Below are 22,256 nucleotides of genomic sequence, written 5' to 3' on the forward strand. Positions count from 1 at the left end.
AAACACAAGTGGGAGCGAATACTAGAGCCATTTCCCACCCAGAGGCAGGTCGGGGAGGCCCAGACTGTAAAACAGCCAATAGCTACTACCTTCCCCACTGGGTCTCAGACTCCCTCTCCACTCCAGGCCTCTCAAAGAGGATGAAGAGGACAGATCTCAGGGATGAACAGGGCCTGTCAGCCCAGTGCCACATGCATTCAGAGGTCAATCGCTGCGGCTGGCATCGGTTGCTTGGCTGGCCAGCTGCCCTCTCCTGTTTCTTGCTGTCCATAATATTAATCTCCTTTGGAGAATTCACCACCGCTCCAGCGTGGAAGGTCTCATCCAGCCAATTCGAGGCACTCTGCTCAAGCGCCAAGGCTGAGCACGTGGCCGTGCCAGACCCCCTCCTGGGAAGCTGACAATGAAACACAAAGCAGCAGGATCACACCCATCCGTGCTAGGGGTCAGCACATCAGTACGTGATACTGAGATTTCCAAGGCAGCGGTGGCTCTGGACCACCGTGGCCTGTGGCTCGGCTTTCCATCCGGGCCCCTGGATGCTGGCCGGCACCGCTGGGGTTTGTTCTTACATGGTTCAGTACAGGGGTGTTTCCTAGGGAGAGGGTAGGCTGCTGCAGTCTGAGAGCTTTTGCTTACCTACAGTCCACCGACAGAAGCACATGCTCAGGAGATGAAGCTTACGCCCCAGAGCCATACACACTCGCGGAGTAAATCGCAAGAAACATGTAACTTATATAGAGATTTACATTTACACATGCATGCATATACATATATTGTGAACGTATCAACTGTTTTATAACCAAGTAAATATATAACATATATGCATGGGCTCACATATATTTATACATAGACCAGGTTTTGAATTGAATTTCTGCTTCCCCCTCAAAATTCATGGGTTGAAATCTTAACCCTAATGTGATAAGAAGGCAGGGTGACTAGGTCATGAGGGTGGAGCCCTCAGGAGTGGGATTAGTGGCCTTATTTTTAAAAAGCTCCCACTCCCCACAGAGACCAGGATAAGAAAATGGCAGCCTGAAATTTAGGTGCGAGCTCTCAGAACCCTACTATGCTGGCTCCTGTCTTTAGACTCTTAGTGGCTTTGCCTGCAAATATATAATCTACTCTGACACCAGGGCTCAAGGAAGATGAGCGGTAGGCCAGACAGCATACCACCCAGCCAGGGTCACTTAAGTACAGGCCACATGGTGACAAGGAGTCAAGCCAGCATATGATCAAGAAGAACTTGGGGGGAGAGCACTCTTTGCTGACCTGGGGGTGCCCTCACATATAGTCTGAGAGTCTGACCAAGAGAGACACAGAACTCAGCCCTCAGCCTGGCTGTGTACGTAAAAGCAAGTCTAATTTTACTTCCCCCTTTGAAAGTCTCATAACCAACTCTAAACTCCTAACCTGAGCGGAGGCATGGATCTGGCCACTGTAGTTAATTCTGACTCCCCACAAACACAGACAGCAAGGTAGAGAACAGCAGGCAGGCTCTCCCTGTTCTCAGCAATCATCAGGCAGTGAGAGGCTCAGGTCCTGCACCAAAGGCCCCAAAGCCAGACTTCAAGGCCAGAGAGTGAGCCCGGCAGCCTGCCTGGCAGAGTCAGCACCTCTGGGAATAAGTAGTGGAGACAGTGGTACTTTCTAGAACCCAAAGGGAATGCTGTATGTAACTAACTGAATATGCAGGCAAATCTCTGGAGGATGACACCCGAAGATCCCTGTGGGGATCCTGTTGGCTAAAGGTTATTCCGGTTTGAGGCCAGAGCTGTCCTACCCCCATGAAGAATCTCTCCTCTGATGAGTCTGAATAGCTATTTAAAGGGTGTGATCCGTACCAGACCATGTCCCTTGCCTAACGCTACTGCGTAGCCCACTGTCCAGCTATAGACTAACACATGCTATGAGCAAGCAGGACAAAGTTACAAGACAAACCTAAGTTCTCGAAAAGGCAAGTGGGTAGATGCTAGCAGAGGGGTGGGGGTAAGAGGTAAAAGCACAAAAGCAAAAGCTGTACAGCTTTGATAGTAAATGCTGCTGTAATGAGGTAACAGTGATGTGCAGTTGTGCTGTTGGGAGACAGGAAAACAGTCTCATAAAGAAGCACGAAGTGTCTCGTGAAGCTAACACTACATACAACTGATTACCAAAAAAGCCCCTAAAGACCACATGTGGCTATCTTCTATCCCACTTCTTGGAGCTGTGGCTGGGTGAAGGGGAGAACAAACTGCTGACTGAATCATACCACATGTGTGCAAACGGCCCGTTACTACAGGGCTTCCCAGTGCCCAGCACAGACTCAGGAAAAGCACAAGTGGAAGCTGACTGGGAAGGGGAGTTGTGTCAGGATGACTCCCTGGACAACGTCAAAGAAAGAATGTGGGCTCTGAGATTCAACTGACTGAGTTCCTATCTCAGCTCTACCACTGCTTAATTAACCTAGTGACCCAGGGCAAAATCCCTCCTCCTCCTCCTCCTCCTCCTCAAGCTTTCATCTCAGAGGAAAACTGAGGTAGCCCTGGGTATTCCCATCAGGTACTGGAGCAGATAAGGTGACCAGGCAATGCCCCTCATGAAACCAAATCAAGCCGAGGGGTGGCTGTGGGTCCTCTCTGATTTCCATATGTAAACGGCACAAGTCGAGTAGGGAAACTCTGAGGTGTAGGCAAAATGGAGAAAAGTTCAGAAGTCTTTGCTGAACACTCGGTGGGTAGGACCTTCAAATATCACAAAACCACCCCTGACATTAAAGATGATTGAGCGTGTAAAGAGATTATGAACTATTCATGGACTGAACGACTTAGATACAATTTACATAATTTGCATTCACAGATAAACACTGAGATGAAATCCTCCCGAGTTGATAAACACACTCAATTAAAGACCAGCTAATTAAAATGCCAATAGTGTGGGACAAGAAAGGGCACTGACTGATTTCAGGTAAAAACCATTTAAACTGATTCCAGCATTTATGCAGAAGAACAAGCGTCCAAGAAGGGCCAAACTCTCTTGAAAAACAAGAAGTCTACCGTGCCATGGAGACTCACAGAGTCGTGGTAACACAAAAAAGAGCCAGGCAAATATGAAAACCAAGGTAGTATCATATATATATGGAGGGAAGATATCTAATCAATGAAGCTAGAATACAAAGGAAGAAAAAAATCCTGTGTCAAACACGACTAATTCCAGATGTATTCAGGACTTTAATGCATGAATAAAAACTTTGAGAAATATAAAACTCCTCCTTACTTAAGCCAACAGTTCCCGAGTCCCTATGTTGTAGCAAGCACCATACATTTATTAGGATGCAAGGACACCATGAAATAACAGAGAAAGTCCAATTTAACAAAAGAAACCAGCAAAGTTGTGTTTCTATTTATTGAAAGATTCCACACACCCCCCCAAAAAATACTTCAAACTGGGAGCTACAGTGTTGATGGTGCATTCAACTGCTGGAAAATTAATACATGAAACAAAAAACTAAAAAGTAACAGAAAAAATCAATAGAAAAGTGGACCTGATACAAAACAGGGAAAGAATGGTTAATTAATATGCAAAAAGATGTCTGTCTATTGGTACCCGAGATGTTAGGCAAGGCCACTGCAACACAGCACCTCACGCCTGCCCCTTATCAGTGGAGAGCCACTGGGAATGTCAGTGGATGCCCGCCCTAGGAACAGCTCTCTTGTCCTGTAGTGCCACAACCACACAGCGGCCAGCACAGCAGAAAGGCCAGGTATCTGCAAGGGCACTTCTCCACGGGTAGTGTATGAAAATGCCAATGTTGAAAGGCTTTGACAGCGGTCTGCTGTGACCACTCCATCGCAGCACATGCATGTGATGCTGTGGCCGCTCCAGAGAAACTCCTGCGGGAGACGCACGCAGGGTTGTTCACGAAAGAGGAGAGACCACACTGAAGCAGTCATACTAGGGACTCCCACTGAGTGAAAAGGTAAGAGGCAATGCTCACGGACACAAATGGATCTCAACACACACTGGATTTTATTCATTCATTCATTCATTCATTCATTCATTCATTCATTCATTCATTCTTGTGGTGCTAAAGATTAAACCCAATGGTCTTATGCATGCTAAACAAATATACTCTATCGCTGGTGGGAAACTGTCGACAACAGAGTCTGAACAACTCTATCTACTCCATTGAAATTTTAAAGGAATAGGGGACGGCTCAGCTCATAAAACGCTTGCTGCAGAATCTCGAGGTCCTAAGGTCAGATGCCGAAAGCCCATGAAAAAAGCCAGATGTTGTGGCTCACCCCATAACTGCAGAGATAGGGTTGCAGAGACAGACAGATCCCTATCCCACCAGTCCAACAGGGACAGTATACTGCAGGTTGAGTGGTCAGACCCTGTGTCAGAAATAAATTAGTGTAAAAGAGGAAGACACCTCAACTCTATCTCTGGCCTCCACACTCAAGAATAGTGTCACACAGACACAGTCTCTGTCTCTGTCTCTCTGTCTGTCTGTCTGTCTGTCTGTCTCTCTCTCTCTCTCTCTCTCTCTCTCTCTCTCTCTCACACACACACACACACACACACACACACACACACACACACACACATACACTCAAAATGGAGACCTTCTCAGTAGGTAACGGGAGCGCAGGAGAGGGGACAGAATCTGTCTGTAAAAGCTGCCTAGTCAATGTGAATACAGTCTTGCAAGGATCCCTATAGCAGATACGAGGTCCCTGAAAACAGAAACCCTGGCCGAACATCCATTACCTCAAGCCACCAAAACAGCGCCCCCTGCAGGGCTGTGATACAGAAAGCTCCCAGTAGTAGAGGGCAAACCTGAAGCAGAAACATTAGGACCTCTCCAGCTCTCCTGGCAGCACTCAAAGCCAGCGGAAGGGAAAGCAGACCCTCAGAAGCAGGATTCTGGATCTCCTCTGAAGTCTAAAGATCTCCAAACAAAGAACGGGACCTAGAAGGCTGATCTCAACCTGGTATTCTGCCCCCAGCTGCAGATCTCGCCCGTGAGAGCCCGTGAGTCGGCAAGCCATTTTTAATGTTCCTGCCAAGAGTGCCCCCCACCAAGCCCCTGCCACTTCTGCAGGCAGATTAGCTTTCAAATGTGAGCAGGGACAAAGCTGGCTCAGAAGACTTAGCTCTGCCGGATGGGTTTAGCCTGGCTTCAAAGCTTCCTCACTGGAACCAAAGGAGCAGGCACATCTCGGTGGGGGAGGGAGGACCAGCACAGGGAGGGGGAGAGAAGCGTGGCTCTAAAGCCAGATTACTCACCACAACAGCCTGTAGCCAAGTGACACAGCAAGACCCGTCCGTCATGGTGGCCACCATCAGAAAAGAACAAGAGACACACAGAAGAGACTAATCCTCCCCTTACCTGGATCCCAGTCTCACCTGGTCACCTAGCTTCTATCCATCCCTCAAAATCCAAGGGCAACTAGTTTATTAGCTTTGCTATCTCTGTAGCTGGTCTCTACTAAGCAGTACTTAGTACTCCACTGAATGCCTACCATCTTCATATGTGTGTGAGACTCCATGGGACTCTGAGTAGCTCAACAGGATGCTTACAACAGGTGCTCAATAAATGCACACTGCGCTCGCGGGCCACAGGGCACTTCTTTGTCCTTTCAATAGAAGAAAACAGAAAATCCACATGTTTCACTGGTTGTATTTTACAAACTGAGGGGAAAGGAGGGAAGCCTGGAGCTTATTGTAAATTCTTTTTCTTTCTGATAGGAGAAACGTTTCAGACGGTGGGAATTAAGAGTACAGCCATGAAGGGGTAAGGAGAGGAAAGGCCAAGTCAAGCCAGGATGCTGGGTCCAGGCCTGTAGCTGCCCACCCTAAAGGGTTGAGGAAGCAGGCGGCCCCCACCTACACAGATCCCACCCTTGGCAGCCCTGGGTTCAAGTGCCACACACAGGACAGGACAGATGACCTCTCGGTCCCATGGCTTCCTGGCCTAAGAAAACTGATCTGCCTTACCCTTACCAACTGGAGGCCCCTGTGCATGGATCGGGCATTCAGCAAATAGTTGTGGAGTGAGTGAATGGACTCAACTGGGACCCAATACCCTACTAAGCCATAGAAAGCCTGCCGCCAAGTTCAGCCAAGGGCAGCCAAGCACAGGAGGTAAGAGCAGCCAGAGCGTTACTCGGGGGTAGAGGCCGGCTGGTGTTTGCTGTGTTCTCTGGGGCCAGGCCTGGCTGGACTGGGTAAGACTGCGGGTCCCAGAGCTCTTCCCATTTCATTTCATCTGGGACTTCTCTCTCTCCCCTCCTCCTCCTCCTCCTCCTCAATCCTTCCTGATTGACAGCAATTGCTGGCTCTGACATGATTTAAAAATAGATATTAAGACCAGGACGTTTAATTTTTAATGCTTTGGAAATGAACATGGGGTTGGCGTTCTTTCACAGCCATGCTCCCAGGGTCTCTCCGGGTATCTGCCAGGACCTTCATCTTGCTGCTTGACCTCAGCAGTCAGACCTGACCCCACCCCATATCCAAAAGATCTACTTGTAGCAGCCTCCTGGGAAATCATTCCTCACTCCCAAGAACTATGGGAAATCCCTAACCGTCTCTCCCCGCTCCCTCCCTCCCCGGTGCTGCCTGTTTCGCCTGCCTCTCCTGCATGGAGAGATGAGCCTCATGGAGACTCTGGGCCTGACTGCTTTCTAGAAGCCTCAGAGCAGAAGGTACCCCACAGATCCCCTATAGCACTACAGGTTCTTTAACTCACTGTGCACAGACCTTAGCCTAGAGCCTACAAAGGCACTTCCAGTGTGGCCATGCCGGTATGGACCATGTGTGGCTAAGGCAGTAGAGAGGCCTGCCTTGGCCACCTACACCCAAAGACAGCAAACAAGAGGGGCCTGACGTTCGGGGAGATTAATCAGTGCCCCTTGGCACTCAACCTGTGGCAGCTCCATGTCTTCCTTTCCCTTGCTCTAGCAGACACACTCAACACTGTCCCTTCTGCTACTAATTAGCCTTTATAAGAAAAGAAACAATCCACAAGGAATAAGCTTCCAAAGAGGCCAGGGTGTCACTGCTCTGCCAGCCATGACTTATAGTGATTAGGACAGCTCTGCTAGCAAGTATGAGGAGTGACTTATCTGGGAGTGGCTTTAGGGTGCCCATCTACCCCAGCCCCTCCATCTCAGACAGAACTGAACTCAGCTGGATTCAGGTTGGGAGGAAGTGGGCTGGGATCAGGATTTGCTGGCGAGAGAAAAGGGCATGTGGCTCCAGCACAAAGAGAATGCCTCTTGAAGCCCTGCTCCCCAACCCTTTCCCCTTAGCAAAAGCACTCTAGGATATTCATTTACTATCTACTTGGAATGTTCTCCCAGGCACTCCTGACAGGATCTAGAGGTATATGGGCTGAAACTTTTGTAGATTACAGGCCTCCTATTCCTGTCCATCAAGAAGCCAGAATTCTCTCTGGCCCTGAGAATCGGAGTCAGTGTGGGTGTGTGTGGAAGGGACCATGAAGAGGGGGATGGTCACAAATCACCCTTTATTCTCTCCATCTATGGCAGGCCCCAAGAAAAGCTGCCCCCTGTGGGTGCCCCAGGCTCCCCTGGGGCACTGGGATGCCTACCAGGCTCCCCTGGGGCACTGGGATGCCTACCAGGCTAGAAGTGTCTGACTAAAGCCAGCATGCCAGGAACAGACCTGGACCCCCACCAGCAGGCAGGCACCCAGCAGCCTGGGAGGCACCTGCCCCTTTCTTAGTAAGAGGGAGGAGCATGAACAGCATAGCCCCACTCAGTCCTGCCCATAGTGATGTCACCAGACCCTCACCAATGCCACTGCACTCAAAGTTCCACCCAGTGGTGAAGAAGCAGTCAGCCAAGGGAGCTGCAGCATAAGCCCACCAGAACCGCTGAACCAAATCTCTCTCAGAGGCTCTATCATACAGGGGGTGTGGTATTGTGTCTGGGGGACTACCAGTAAGCTCTGGACCCATGACAAATTCTCTATTGACTGTAGAGTCAAGTTCAACTTCAGTCCTCAGAAAGCCACGACACTAAAATGTGATAGCTACATAATCCTAACTCCTGATCTCAGTGGACTGTTTGACCCCTCCCTCTCCCTCCCTCCCTCCACTGTCTTTATTTTCTCCTGTGTTCCCTACTCAGTTTGCATCAGAGCAGCAGAGTCCTCCTGTGAACTCCTCCCAGGAAGTCTTCCCAGGAAGTCCTCCCGGGAACCTTGCACACCCTTCCTACCATGCTGTCTCCTCTTAGCACTTTCCTGCTCCACCCTACATCAAGCTGAGAAGCACCCGTCTGCAGGAGGTCCACACCTGAGTACAGCACAGGGACCCACCATCCCCACATCCCTCCAATTCCCAGAAAGCACTGGCAAGTCCACAAAGAACCATCCGTTCCCCTTCTGCTAGATTGCCCATCCTTCCTAAAATCTGTGCCCGACTGCAGCATCTCATATGGTAGTAGCATTTAAGAAATGTGTCTGTGAAACTCACCTTGCCCTAGTTTGTGGTTTGTCATAGGAATTCTGAAAATACTAAGTAGTCAGAAAGTTGGGGAGTGGGATAGTGCAACCCCAGGGAAGAGTTCTAATTAGGAGCAGGTAGTAAGATCTCTAACCTCTAACCTCGCACCAGAAAGGGCAGGTGCATCAACAAATTGCTTAGATGGGAACTGCTGCCTTGCTTGTAGAAAAAATAAAATCACTCCTCATACAAGGGCTTACGGTGCTAGAAGAGCCGTTATTGTTGGCAGCTTTGATATCTTACTTCTTTTCCCCAATACCTGGGACTTGGGGATTCTGACCAAGTAACACTATGCTGCGATCCACTCCATCTGGTTGATTATAAATGTATTCCAGATCCATGCTGTGTTCTTGACACAGACCATGGCCTACAAAGAGGTCCCCTTGCCCCAAACCAAGCTAGAATCATTCCGAAGGCATCACAAGGAGTTATACCAACTGCGGCCAGCAGGCGGCGAGATGAGAGTGGCCAGGAGCCCAGGCTGCTGAGAGTCCCGGGTCAAAATGCACTAAACATCTATGCCCGGAGTCTTCATATAATTAATATATGTGCAGTGGGGCAAACCAAAGAGGTAGGATGAAACTATGAAAGAGGAAAGAGACGGTTGGATAGAACAACAAACACGGCATCACTCGTGTAGACCGAGATACCACGGAAGCACACACAAGTACTTGGCAGACACAGATCCTGGCAAAGGAATGGAAAGAGCATAAGGCACTGGCCCACAAGACGGGTGACAGGATGATTCTTAACATTCCAATGGTTCTCATCACCAGAGAGAGAATCAAAGTATCTGTCCCAGCTTCCCTAAAACTCCAGCCAGGTGAAAGGTAACACTAAGGATCACAGTGCCCCTCCCCCTAGTCCCCCACCCCTGGCTATGGAAACGCCCACCTCATCTCAGACCAGTCTCACAGGAAAAGAAACTGACCACTCAGGTATCACAGAGCACCCTAGGGTATCACAGATCTAAGGTAGTAAGGACCGTGAAGAAGATCATCCGTCCTAAGAGCCGGGACTGAGGAAGAAGCCCCAATCTTGAGGGGCACATGAGTCACTCAAGGTCACACAAGACTCTAACAAAGAACAGAAGGCAGATGAGGCTCACACTTCTTCCTTCGAAGCCCGGAGCTTCCTTCCCCTTCTCCAGAAAAGTTGCCCCCTCCATATACACACCCCCAAAAGTTTTTCTTAAAAGTGGATCACTCTGCAAGAGATGCACACTAGTGCCTTGCAAGCTCGCTGAGAATGCCTCTTTCCTGTCCCCAGGCTCCTCCTGGACCATGCTTGGCAGCTGCCGGCCTCCAACCAGTGGCCGGATGGGGCCGGGGCCTGGGGATGAGCCAAACATCTGTGCTGAGCAGTCTGAGCTCTGGCGAAGAAAGACGGAGGCAGTAGTGAGGACCAAAGCAGATACGAATTAAGTTTTCATCCAGTTTGTGCAACTAGTAAGTCTTTGTGCACGCACGGTCACCAGTATCACACCAGACAGAGGCTATTTCCAAGCCAGCCCATCCATAAACATTTTCTCTAAAAAAGAAAAAACAAAACCCAAGAATCTCCCTTTGTCTTTTTCCTCATCCTGGAGCCTCCTGGAGCCTGGGAAAGGGTGGCCAAACTACTGACTGCCCAGTCCAGAGCAATCCCTCAAAAGCAGCAGCCTGTGCCCCCCCCCCCCCCAATCTCATAGCCTCTTCCTGGGAGCCACCTAAATGAGCAGGAGTCTGTGGCCTCCACACCCCCATCCCACTCCCACAATGCTAGACTGGTCTCCTGCTTTCAGGAGCAACAGAAGCAACCCAGAAACCATCTTCTCTGTCCCCCACGGACACAGGGGCACAGCTACGCGGTCTGACCCACACCCACTGATGCAGGTTCCCTGGTTCAGGTACTTCAGCGTGCCTTTTCTTAGGAGGAGGCAGTGGCAAACTTTACCAGTTTCCTAGGAGCAGAACATGTCTCTCCTGGAAGACTGACAAGTTGAAGTCTCCATTCAGCCATGGACAAGAGGGGAAAGATGCAGGGGTGGGAGGTGCTGCAATTTTTAAAAGCACTTACCTTAGGGCAGAGAAGGGAAAGATAGAGCGAGGAGAAAGTAGAGGATATTCATAGTGTGGAAAGCAAGGAGAAGGAGCAACGTTAGACTCAACAGTAAGGACTTACCCAGAATATCAAATTGAAGAGGAACATCATGTACTTCAAGCAGCAGAGACAGCCCCTGGCCATGTTGCACTTCTTAAATTCTAGGAGGAACACAAAGGACAGGTCCAGGTAAAACACCACGTACTTGCTGCCTTTGGGCGCATTGTACTTGTCAGTCTTAATGCCGGCCTCCGTGCGGCTCTGACCCCGCGAACCCGCGGTGCCGTAGAAGGCGCCAGCCGTGAAGCCGCGGCCGAACGGGCGGCCAGAGGTGGACGGCTTGGCAAAGTCCGAGTCCTTGCTGTCCAAAGATGGACTCCGGTGGATCGAAGAATCCTCGCTACTCGACTTCTCCATGCTCGCCTCGTTCCCGGGGAGCACGAGGGGCGGGGGGCATTTCTCCCAGAATGGGACGGAGGGGGCACCCCGGTCGGGCTCGGGTTCTGAGCGAGCGGGCTGTTGGAGCTTCGCACGCCCCCTCTCTGCACCGGGGAGCACTCGCGGAGCAACCAGCTGCCGGGGGTTCACTGTCTCTGGGACGGTGCCCCGCTCCCAGCCTTAGCCCGCTGGCCCGGGAGGGCTCTGCGGCACCGCTATAAGCACGCTTGGGGAGCCGGCTCGCCTGCGTAACTAGGCTTCTTTGGGGAGGCTGCAATTTGACTGCTCTTTCCCGGGTGGCTGCACCACCGACCGGACGCTGCACTGGAGGCGAAAGGGCGCTGGGATCCAAGCTCCGCAGGCACGCCTCTTCCAGCCTGGAGCCCCACCACTTTGCGGGCACTCGGCCTCTCTAGCTCCGCGACTTTGCGGAGCCGCTGCCGGCTCTGGGCTGCCCGGGTGCACCACCGGCAGAGAGCCTCGGGATCCACTGCAGCTGCAACCGCTGGGCTTGCCCTGCGAAATCCCAGCCCTGACTCTCGACTCTGAAATCGCCTAGAGCCCCTTCCCCCGGCTCTGGGCCCCGCCCCCTGCTTTGCATCCGACCAATGGGCTCAAGGTCTGCCTGGCTCCGGTAGGGCAGCTACCCCTCCCCAATGACACAATATCTTTAATAGGATTAGCGGTCGGCTTGTGTGCCTAAACTAGTGTGCCCAGAGCCCTTCTAAATGTCAAGGGCTCAGTGGCTGGGAATGAACTAACACCTCCATGGGAAAGCACTGGTCTCTTGCCCCAGCAAGGGCCACGAGTAGAGGGGGGAAACTGGAGGTACCGAGAACCCAAGGAACCCAGACGATAGGTCTGGGAAGAAAGGCTTTGGAAGGGAAAGAAACGTGGCCACTACCAGGCTGGCCTCCGCCTGCTACGGAACATCCGGCCTGTCTAGCCTGGGGCACATGGTCCCAAGCAGTACCTTTACACATACACACACAGAGACACAGAGACACAGAGACACAGTCACACAGTCACACAGACACACACACACACACACACACACACACACACACACACACACACACACACACACACACCACGCTTTTGCACACGTGAGAATGGCTACTGCGCACCGGTAGAGGGACCGCAGCAGAGACGCAAGGTGTAAGAAAGCACCCTCAGGCCTCTGCGGGGAGCGCCGCCCTCCCTGCCCCCTCCACGCGCACACGCACGCGCGGCTCCGAAAGACTCCTGCAGCTGCGCAAGCCCTCGCCTCCGCGTTCCCCGAGTGGGACGGCGGGCTGCAAGGGGCGGGCGGCTCAAGTTGGGCACTGCTTTTGCCAGCAACAGAGCAAGGTAGCAATGCTTTTGGTCGCACCCAGGTCCTCTAGGAGCAGAGGTCAGAGAAGAGACAGGAGGTGTGTGCCTGCCAGAGGAACATCCAAAACAGCCCTTGCTCCTCTTGTAGAGAGCTGCAATGAAGACAGCCTCCCCTGGGTTTATGCAGAAGACTGCATTGCTGACCTGGGGCCACCACGGTTTGCAAATGATAAGAACTAGAAGACTGGGGGGGGGGGGGCGACAGAGACCGAGTCTCTCTCCTTTGTACAGTGAGTCAGTGTGGGAGCTAAGTTTTACCAGGCTCCCAGCATCTAACAAGGAGCTTAGCCTCTGGAAGGCACTCTATAGGGATGGCTAGATGGATGAATCCCTGCCCTTCCTTGGGTAGAGGTGTCTACCCTGGAACCCTCAACCTTCTATCCCAAGCCTCAAGGGGGAGCCCTTGAGGAAACACAGGAGTGCTACTGCCTGCCCTTTGGGCAGCACAAAATCTAGTTAGGACAGGAAGTTATTTGAGGCACAGATAGACTCAGATGGTTGTGGCTGTGCAGTGATTCTAACTGGAGGGACTTCACCTTCACTCCTCTCACTCCCACCGTAGAGGTGATAACTCTGAGATCCCTTCTGAACTCAGAGAGAGCCCTGCAGCAAAGCTCTGTGTGAACGACCACCACTAGTATCTCTCCTTGGGGACCAATGGTCCTGGGACATTGTCTGCAGAAAAAAAGGAGTGAATGTGTAGCTGGCTCCTGTGGGAGTACCAAGCAATGTGACCAGGATAGGTAACTCCTCCTGTCCTCTTCAGCCTCACCTGACTGCTCCAGGATGCAGGGTTACCACTTCTCTCTTTTAGCATTACTTCTGGTGGGGGCATCCACCAGCAAGACTAGAGTCGGGAGAGCTGCTCTCCCCTGGCTGGCCACCATTCCTCCTGTCAGTATGGGGTTAAGGAATACACAGGGGTATTATGTGTGAAGTGAACCAACAAGGGTGAGACCTTAGTCAAAGCAGGCAGGCTCTGAACACAAGGTGGTACCGTTATACCTCAGGGGGAATGAGGTATCCCCGAGGGTCCCCTTGTTAGCCCCTACCTGGTTAGTCTTTTCCCACCTCTTCTCCCTAGCTCACACCTGTACCGGTCACACCAGTCTCCCCTGGCCCCTGGGCTACCCCATCATTGCATCCGATTAGAAATCAATGTATAACTCTGGCGCTTGGGACCAGAAAGCCAAGTGAACAGGCAGGTAAGAGAAGACGGCTGTCCAGTGCCACAGCCCTGCTCCCCTGGTCACGCTTGTCAAAGGTACAGTGAAGTCTCACTGTGACACCTGGCTGAGGCACTATCAGACCAATAAGAAAATGCAGTTCATCAGCCCTTCCATTCACCAGGCTGACCTTACCACGTAGGTGTGGTGACCGTTCTGTCTTATGAGAAAGGAAACGGTAGGCTTGGGTGTGCTCTCCGAGCCCGTGTGCCCTCCTCTCTTGGATTTTAAACACTGCTACCCTTGGCAGTCTTCCAGTCTAGTAGAGAAGGTACAAGAGGGAGCCTGGGGTGGGTGTCCCGATTTGGGGTTGGGTTATTTGGTAAAAAGATACTGAATTAGAAAAACAGGGAGGAAGATGGCTGAGGTAGTGCTCTGGACAGGACAGGTAATCAGCAAAGGGCTGTACTAAAGAATGGAGAGGGGGGAGTACAGAAGAACACAGTGAGGAAGAGAGAGAGAGAATTTACCTGTCTTAGGACAAAAGCAGATGGAGCCAGAGCACACCCATCCCCTTGAGGAAACCGTCCATTAGCAATAGGCAGGTCACTATGGACAGGTTCTGGAGCATAGATACCACGAATGCGACAACCCAGGGATTCCAGCAGCCCACCAGATAGCTAGCTCTGGAAACCAGCCTTCTACCTGGTTCCACCTGTACCCAGGGAAGTCCAACGGAGTGATGCAGAGCCCACATAGCAGGCTGAGTGGGGGCTGCCCTGCGGTCCTGCCTTGGACTGGGACTTTTTGAAGTGAGTGGGGGAAGAAGGACTTGAGTGTGGCCCACTCAGGAAGCAGTTGAGGGGACAGGCCCGGGTGAGGACAGGAGCTATTCCGTGAGCTACTTTGTATAGCACTTGAAAGTTAGAGCTGTACTCTGCAACGTCCTAGGCAGCCAGGCCTGTGGCCACCGTGAGGCCTAGGAAGCTGCACCTGGCAGCAGGGGGAACAGAGACAGTGAAAGTCGTGCAGTGACTGTGCTACTGCAGTTCTGTAGATCTGGGATTCTAGAAGCTACTCTCCCTGTCTGCTCAATCCCCCCCCCCCCCCCCCCCCCGACCTTATCAGGTCCAGCAGAGCCTGAAGGCACTGGCTGCCTTTGCGGGGCTCTTTGCATGCAAACAATGCAGACCAGATTTCCCTCTCCTTGTGCTTTTTATTTTAAGGGAAAAAAGAAAAGAGCACAGCAAGTACAGAATTCTCAAAGAAGAGCAAGGAAAGTAAATGTGAGAAACCGGCATTCCAGATCTGACTGGCAGCCAGGAAATGAGGGCTTCCCGGGAAATGCCAAGTTCTCTGTGCCTCTGAAGAACTTCCCAGGCTCCAGGTGACACAAGGTTCAGTCTCCCATGTTTTCCTCACCAGATGTATACCTTCTGGCCCACGCTGGCCACTCCCGTATGTGACCGAGTGTTGGCAGCATTTCACAGCCCTAAGCTTAGCTTTGAAACCAGACTTGAGGGGAAACCAAGGCATTGCATGCAGTGACTAGGAATAAATAGGATAAACAAGTCGGGCAAGCACTGTAGAGGGCAGGTTCTCACCCAGGTCCTACACTCCAAACTGGGATCTTTGGCTGTAGGAGTAACTGTCAAGCAGACTACTCAGGAATGAGCGTGTGTAGCCGGAGGCCCACCATCTAGAAGTCTACATGGAGACTCATTAGGCAGGGCACAGCGACAGGGGCCACTCTCCTATTTGCTAAGGAAACAAACAAACAAACAAACAAACAAAAAACAGCTGGAATTTGGATTCAGAATGTGAGCTACCAATGACAGTGAAGAGGTGGAGAGTGGGAAGCTAAATGAAGTTGGGCACACACTACTCCACTTATTCCAGCTCTTGGGAAGCTAGGTCAGGACTGGGAGTTCTAGGCCATGCTAGGCTACACAGTGATGGGGATTGGGAGGGCAAGGAGGAAGGGGGGAGGAGGAGGAAAGAGAGTTTAAAGATATTTTTTAAAGTGTGTGTGTGTGTGTGTGTGTGTGTGTGTGTGTGTTTTCTAAAAGCTAATGAAAATAAGGTTTGCCTCAGTGGGCGGGCTCATAGTTCTAAGAAGGGATTAATTAATTGTTTAGTTCATATTACAAATCAGGGCGGGCTGCATCTTTTAGAGAGTGGTTCTTTCCCTCGAAGCCCTGTAGTGGTCACTTGGTCATCATACACACACACACACACACACACACACACACACACACACACACACACACCTGCTCCCAGCACCTGTCACAGTGACTACCACACGGTAGCTGCTTAGAAGAAAAGAAAGGCTACCATGCCCAAGCTACACACAGTTGAGCTCCAAGTTCATTCACCGAAAGGATGGGATCCAAGCCAAAATCTATGGAATTGTTCCTGGAAGGGAGGCTACCTGAGGACATCAGACTGATGAGGCAGTCCAGGAAACACCCAGCAAATGATGGTGGACAGGTCATCATGATGTTAACTGATGTGCTCCCCAATACACAGCATGGCCTTGAATGTCATGGCAATAAGTTAACCTAGGGGTCCCCAGGGCCATTCTGGAAGAAGGGTCCAGAGACAGAGGGTGGGAAAAGTAAAAGAGACAGGAGCAAGGCAAGACAAGACTGCCCTGGCCTGCCGCCTGTGCTGGGTATATGGAGCCTGGCAGAGGAGCTCCAAGGGCAGGGCACACAGGGACACCTCTGTCTGCAACTCAGTCCCAGCACTCATGTGAATGGCATAGGGTTACATGCCAGGCTTCAAAACTCAAGAGCAAAACTACCTCTGGCTGAGGCTGGTGTATGCCAGAAGTAAGTACGAGGATTCAGAGACCCTCCAATGCACATCGGCACACCGAGGGAGCATGAGGGCCAAGGTATGCTTGGTGTCTCTGGGCAACTCTGGCACCTCAGCTCCTGAGAAATGGGACCACAGCTGTAGACCAGTTCACTCCTGATCTAGCCATGAGCCCTGAAATTCGGTTTATGACCTCGAAGTTACAGGGACTGTCACAAAGCCAACCTCACCCCCTGAAAACCAGCTCACACCAGACATCTTTAGGGACTGAGTCACCTGGGACAGGATCTGGGAATGAGAATGGAGAAGGCATAGCTGTTTCCAGCTACCTGGTCCATCCTAAAGACAGGGAACAGATCTAGTGGGAGAGCCATGTGCAGCTATCTGGGCTTTGGGCCTTAGCAGACCTAGAGAAGCTAGAATGGGCGCTGAGCTGCCCTGTGTCTCAACTTCTCCAGCTGGACACTGAGACGATAGGGCATACTTTCCAAGCTGCAGGTAGAGTCAGAAATCTGAGATAATGAGTATAACTGTAATATATACAGCACAGCGTCAGGCCACCGAAAAACACCCAGCGCACTGGGGTACCATGATGGTGGTCAACAGTAATTATTAGAGTAAATAAGAGTTCCCAACCCTGTCTGTTAGGCGGCGGTTAAACAGAGAAAAATAAGACAACCCACCGCCAACATGCAATGTCCTGCAAGCTTGTTTCTAAGACTGAGAACATCAGTTTCTCCCCTGACAGCTGGTGGCACCTGGGTGTTCACTTGGCCCTCTCCTGTACACATAATAAAGGCCCCTCTTGTCCATCCTCTCCATGTGGCTGCCATGGGCATCTTTGATTTCACATCCCCCACAGAGACTGACTCACCCAACTCTTCCCTTCTTGATGAATGGCCTGGATGTTTAGCACGTTGTCTAATCCAGAGCTCCTCACCCCAGACTTCACCCTGCTCCCTGCCAATCCTACCTCAGTGTCTCTCTCCACATCCTATGATGTTACAGACACTGTATGTAGTCCATGCCACCTCAGTGTTAACCAGGGACCTTCACAACCCCCGGCAGAGCCCTCCTGTCTCCAGGCACATCATCTTACCAAAGCCTCTCCGCTTTAACCCCTGCAGTGGGGTCTCATTCTAAGCGTGTGCTCATGTGTGTGGACCACACATATGTGAACATGTTTGCTGTTCTAGGATAATCCAAATTCTTAAAACAACATTTAAGAGCCAGGCATGGTGGTACACACTTGTAACCCCAGCCCTCGAGAGATGGAGATAGAAGGATCAGAAGTTCAAGGCCAGCCTTGGCCACATAGGGAGTTTGAGACAGTCTGGGCTGCATGAGATCTTGTCTCAAAGTTTGTAAAAAGGCCTTAAAGGTCCAGCCCAATGGACCCTGCCTGTCTCTCCAGACCCTTCGCAGCCACTCTCTCCTGGTCTCAGGCAACAGTAAACACTCTAAGCTCTGTCCTCTTCTCTGAGCTTCTGCCCCTGCTGGGCCTTCTTCTTGGCTGCTCTTCACCATCCACTGCGTGACTCTACCCAACTCCTCAGTAAGTCTCTGGACTCCTTTGCAAAGGTCTTTCTTCTCGCTTTCTGGGTTGCCTACCTGTGGCTGCCAAGCTCCCCTGACCATTATATCCTCAGAGCACAATCTGCCTGTTTCTCCCATAGTATTATCACAGTTTGAAAGTATGTGTTTCTCCAAGTGACAATCTCCGGGCTGGTTCTCTCCCGTTACACTGTAACATCCACAGCAGCACACGCAGCACCCAGGACTGGCACTAACCCACAGGCCAGCCTAGAATTAACTGATGAAGCAAATGCACAAAAGTGCAAAGGCAAAGGAGGGTGTGCACAGGGGCGGGGGGTGGGAGCCTGCCACTGCCCAGTCAGTTCCTCAGCTACAAACCACGAACGCTGGACTGGCAGTCTCTGTATGGAGCTTACAAATGTGGAAGGAGGTAGGTAGGGGATAGGCAGGCGGAAGAGCGCCTGGGAGGAAAAGCACTGAGTAAAGTTTCCGTGGAGCAGAGGTGGGGTGCACACTGCATGCTGGCCACCAAGTGCTGGCTGAGACTAAAATGAATAAGAATGGGCCTGAGATTGGAGCACAGGAGGCCAGAAGGGCATCAAGAGTCCGCATGTCCCTTCTCCTCCTGTCACCAGCTCTAGCACACGCTTTTCCTGGAGTACAGTCCCAACCAATTACCCTCCTTCTCTCCTCCCAGCTGCTCCCTTACCTGTAACCTCATTTCCTTGGCACGCTGACTTGCTCATGCCCACAGTCCCGTGGGCAACAGACCCCAGAGAGACTTCAGAGTTAAAGCTCAGTTTCCTGGTCTTGCCTAACTCTCTCGATCTGTGACCTGCTGGGAGCAAGCATCCTCTTTGTCCCTACAAGCACTCAGCTCTTTAAGACATTTCCCAGGAGAAACCCCAGCCTGGCCCTTCTTTCATCCTCAACTCAATCAATCACCTCCCTGTTGGATCCTCTAGAAAGGCCTGGAACAGGGGCATTGTAGTGGACGGGCAGATGGACCTGCAGCTCCACACGTGGCCATACTGGACCATTCCGTCCCAGGAGGCAGAGGAGAAAGAAAGCAAGCATTTGTTATTAGTACTTATCAAGGAGGGCAGGTGGCTTCGGAAGGATGAGATAAGGCACACGGTCCGACACAGGCAAGTGTGATGAAGCCAGAGGTTTATTGCCATGCACTAGCGGAAATTTACTGACCCAGCAAATCTAATATTCCCAAACCACTGCATGGAGGACAGAGACTTGCGGGCTGGGGCAGTGCTCTCTGACCCAGCATCCAGCCTGCCAGTGAGCTGGCCTTACAGCTGGGACCTTCTGCTGACTTCAGGGGCTACTGTCTCCTGTCCCTCACCCCTGTTTCCCTCCACTGTGCCTGGAGGCTACAGGGCTGGTGCTGGAGTCACCTGGGAGAGACGGCACAGAAGCACTTGGCAATGCTCTACAGCTAAGAAGATGAGAGTGTACCCAGATGTCTGACCTGCTCAGCACCCATCAGAGGCATGTGTGTTCATCTCCACTGAAGGACTAACGGAGCTAAGTGTGGGCCTCCTTGCTGCATGTCTGAGGACTCATGCATTTCACAGTACATAAGTCACTGTAGGGTCTCAGAACCTCTGGGGTCACTCTAAGAAAAAGGATGTAAGGAGGAGCTATCCTTTGGTTCTTTCTCCCCTCCCTCTTCAGGCTGGTTCAAGTCACTCCAGCTCTGGAAGTTCATCTGGAAAGCACTCAGTCCTCCCAAAACCTCCAAACATCTTTCCTCATGTCAAGATACTTGAGGTGAAAACATCCACAGGCCACACCCTTTCCTTGGCCATCTGGGCTACAAAACCTCCAGCAGCTCTAGAAAGTCCCAAAGTTTAGATTGAGTCAACAGAAATTCATCCCAGTTGTCACCCAATCAAACTGGACATATGCCCAATCTTGACCCACTATGCTACACTTCCTCCACACATGCCCAGAGTGCAAGTTCTGTGAGCACGCACACACGCCACTCTGAAGGCATAGGCACACATGCATTCCCTGCCACAAGCTCCCTCCCTCTTAGGGCCCTCCACCTACCAGGCTCCTGCCCAGGCTCCCTCCCTCTTAGGGCCCTCCACCTACCAGGCTCCTGCCCGGGCTCCCTGCCTCTAGGTCTCCTCCTTACTCATTCTGCCAATTGCTGAGTGTCATTGTCCCAGGACAGAGTCATCATGCATGTATATCTGTGACACCCACAATACTCTCCACTGCCTGCCTGGTGTGCCTTTACTTCAATGGATCCCTCCCCACATCTGTCCTCCCCTCTGCACACCATGCATCTATAACCACCTCTAGATCCAGGCATCTCCAGAAAGTATGAAAGAGGTCAAATGCCCATCCTGGCCTCTGTGAGCCTCGGTGTGTCCAGGTGGCCGTGCATTACTCACCCCTCAAGCCCCGGACTCAAGAGGTCATCTAATATCCTAGCCAGACCACACCAGTGCACACCTGCTCCGCCCTGACCCTACTGTTGCCAGAGAAATGCCAGCCACACCCATGGTTGGTTAGACCTAGCAGGGACAGGCACTGCATAGCCATCTCCCTCCTCCTACTACCCAGGCCTGCATGGGACTAAAACCTTGACCTATCATTATCCGTCTTTCAACAATGGTGCCCACACCCCATCTGCCTCCTCAAGAGATGGGCTTGAAGCAAGCACACCGAGACTGAGAGCCAGATAGAAGAATCAGGGCCTTAGTTGCTGTCCAGGCTACCCAGGCAGAGGACTTGCAGTTCTCTGAGCACAGGGCATGCAGTGGGTGGATGGGTGGACGGATGGATGGATGGATGGATGGCTAGATAGATGAATAAACACACTTTTATTTTCTTATCCATGTAATGAAACTGGGTGTGATGATAAAGGACAGAGGATCTGGGAATTTTTTTATCTACTAGAAGGCACTGTTCTTCAGGACTACCATTCAGCCGACTGGCATGTCAGAGGAGTGTGACAGAAACAAAGGAGACCTCACATAAGTTAATTGGGCCATTTGAGTTCCTCAGCACCCACAGAGTCCTGGGTTCGCCACCTCGGTGTCATCAGGGAGCATCCTTGCTCAGTCTCTTCCTTGGGGAAGAGAGGACAGCAGATGTCCACTGTGAGTGCTAAGAGGCCCTGCTCAGAGGGGAAGAAGGCCACAAGGAAAAGTGGGTTGTGGGGGAGGTTTGTACAACACCCTATCGGGAGGAACGCAGAGGGAGGGGGAGTCCCAATGCTGAGATGGCATGAGCAAAAGCAACATTTTTTAGGACTCGTTCTTTTTAAGGGACTCTCATACTTTTGATCATATCTGATCCTCACACCAGACCCCTGCAAGATAAGCAGGGAATATATCCCAAGTTCTAAATGAGAAATGAGTTCGTAGAGCCGGGTGGAATCTACGTCCTCTGACTTCTAAAACAGATCTAGCAGTTTTATCTGAGAACAGCATTAGGCTGTGCTTTTGAATACAAGGCTGGCCCGAACTGAGGCGAACTTCATACCTACCCTGCACACACACACACACAGAAGAACAAAGGAAAGGAAAGAAGCTGGGGTGAGAGAAGCAATCCTCCATTAGGATTATCAAGCTAGGACAACTGTGTAATTTCCACATACACTGCAACCTCATGGGACACACACAGCCTGTCTATCTTGGGAAACACCACTGCTCACCCCGAACACCACCTTCCTCACCTCCATCCAGTTCTCCCCTTCACTTCCATCAGTGCTCCCCTCTCACCTCCATCAGTGCTCCCCTCTCACCTCCATCAGTGCTCCCCTCTCACCTCCATCAGTGCTCCCCTCTCACCTCCATCCAGTACTCCCCTTCACCTCCATCAGTGCTCCCCTCTCACCTCCATCAGTGCTCCCCTTCATCTCCATCAGTGCTCCCCTCTCACCTCCATCCAGTACTCCCCTTCACCTCCATCAGTGCTCCCCTCTCACCTCCATCCAGTACTCCCCTTCACCTCCATCAGTGCTCCCCCTCACCTCCATCCAGTACTCCCCTTCACCTCCATCAATGCTCCCCTCTCACCTCCATCAGTGCTCCCCTCTCACCTCCATCCAGTACTCCCCTCTCACCTCCATCAGTGCTCCCCTCTCACCTCCATCCAGTGCTCCCCTTCACCTCCATCAGTGCTCCCCATTCACCTCCATCAGTGCTCCCCTCTCACCTCCATCAGTGCTCCCCTCTCACCTCCATCCAGTGCTCCCCTCTCACCTCCATCCAGTGCTCCCCTCTCACCTCCATCAGTGCTCCCCTCTCACCTCCATCAGTGCTCCCCTTCCCTTTCACACTTCACAGACC

The 22,256-nt window shown here is 51.7% G+C and overlaps 1 protein-coding gene across 11 annotated transcripts in view; it reads right to left on the reverse strand.

Annotated features, from left to right (window-relative positions):
- Tspan9 (tetraspanin 9) overlaps positions 1 to 22,256 on the reverse strand; it is a 181,671-nt gene that overhangs the window by 63,067 nt on the left and 96,348 nt on the right. For 7 of the 11 annotated variants that reach the window (XM_006237498.5, XM_006237495.5, XM_006237494.5 and 4 more), the window contains one exon: positions 10,682 to 10,761. The exons of 3 other annotated variants lie outside the window; for them this stretch is intronic. In XM_006237498.5, the coding sequence (XP_006237560.1) occupies positions 10,682 to 10,744 (63 nt within the window). In that variant the 5' untranslated portion in view covers positions 10,745 to 10,761. 11 annotated transcript variants of the gene reach the window in all.

Source organism: Rattus norvegicus, chromosome 4 (genome assembly GCF_036323735.1).
Source record: "Rattus norvegicus strain BN/NHsdMcwi chromosome 4, GRCr8, whole genome shotgun sequence".
Lineage (NCBI taxonomy): Eukaryota > Metazoa > Chordata > Mammalia > Rodentia > Muridae > Rattus > Rattus norvegicus.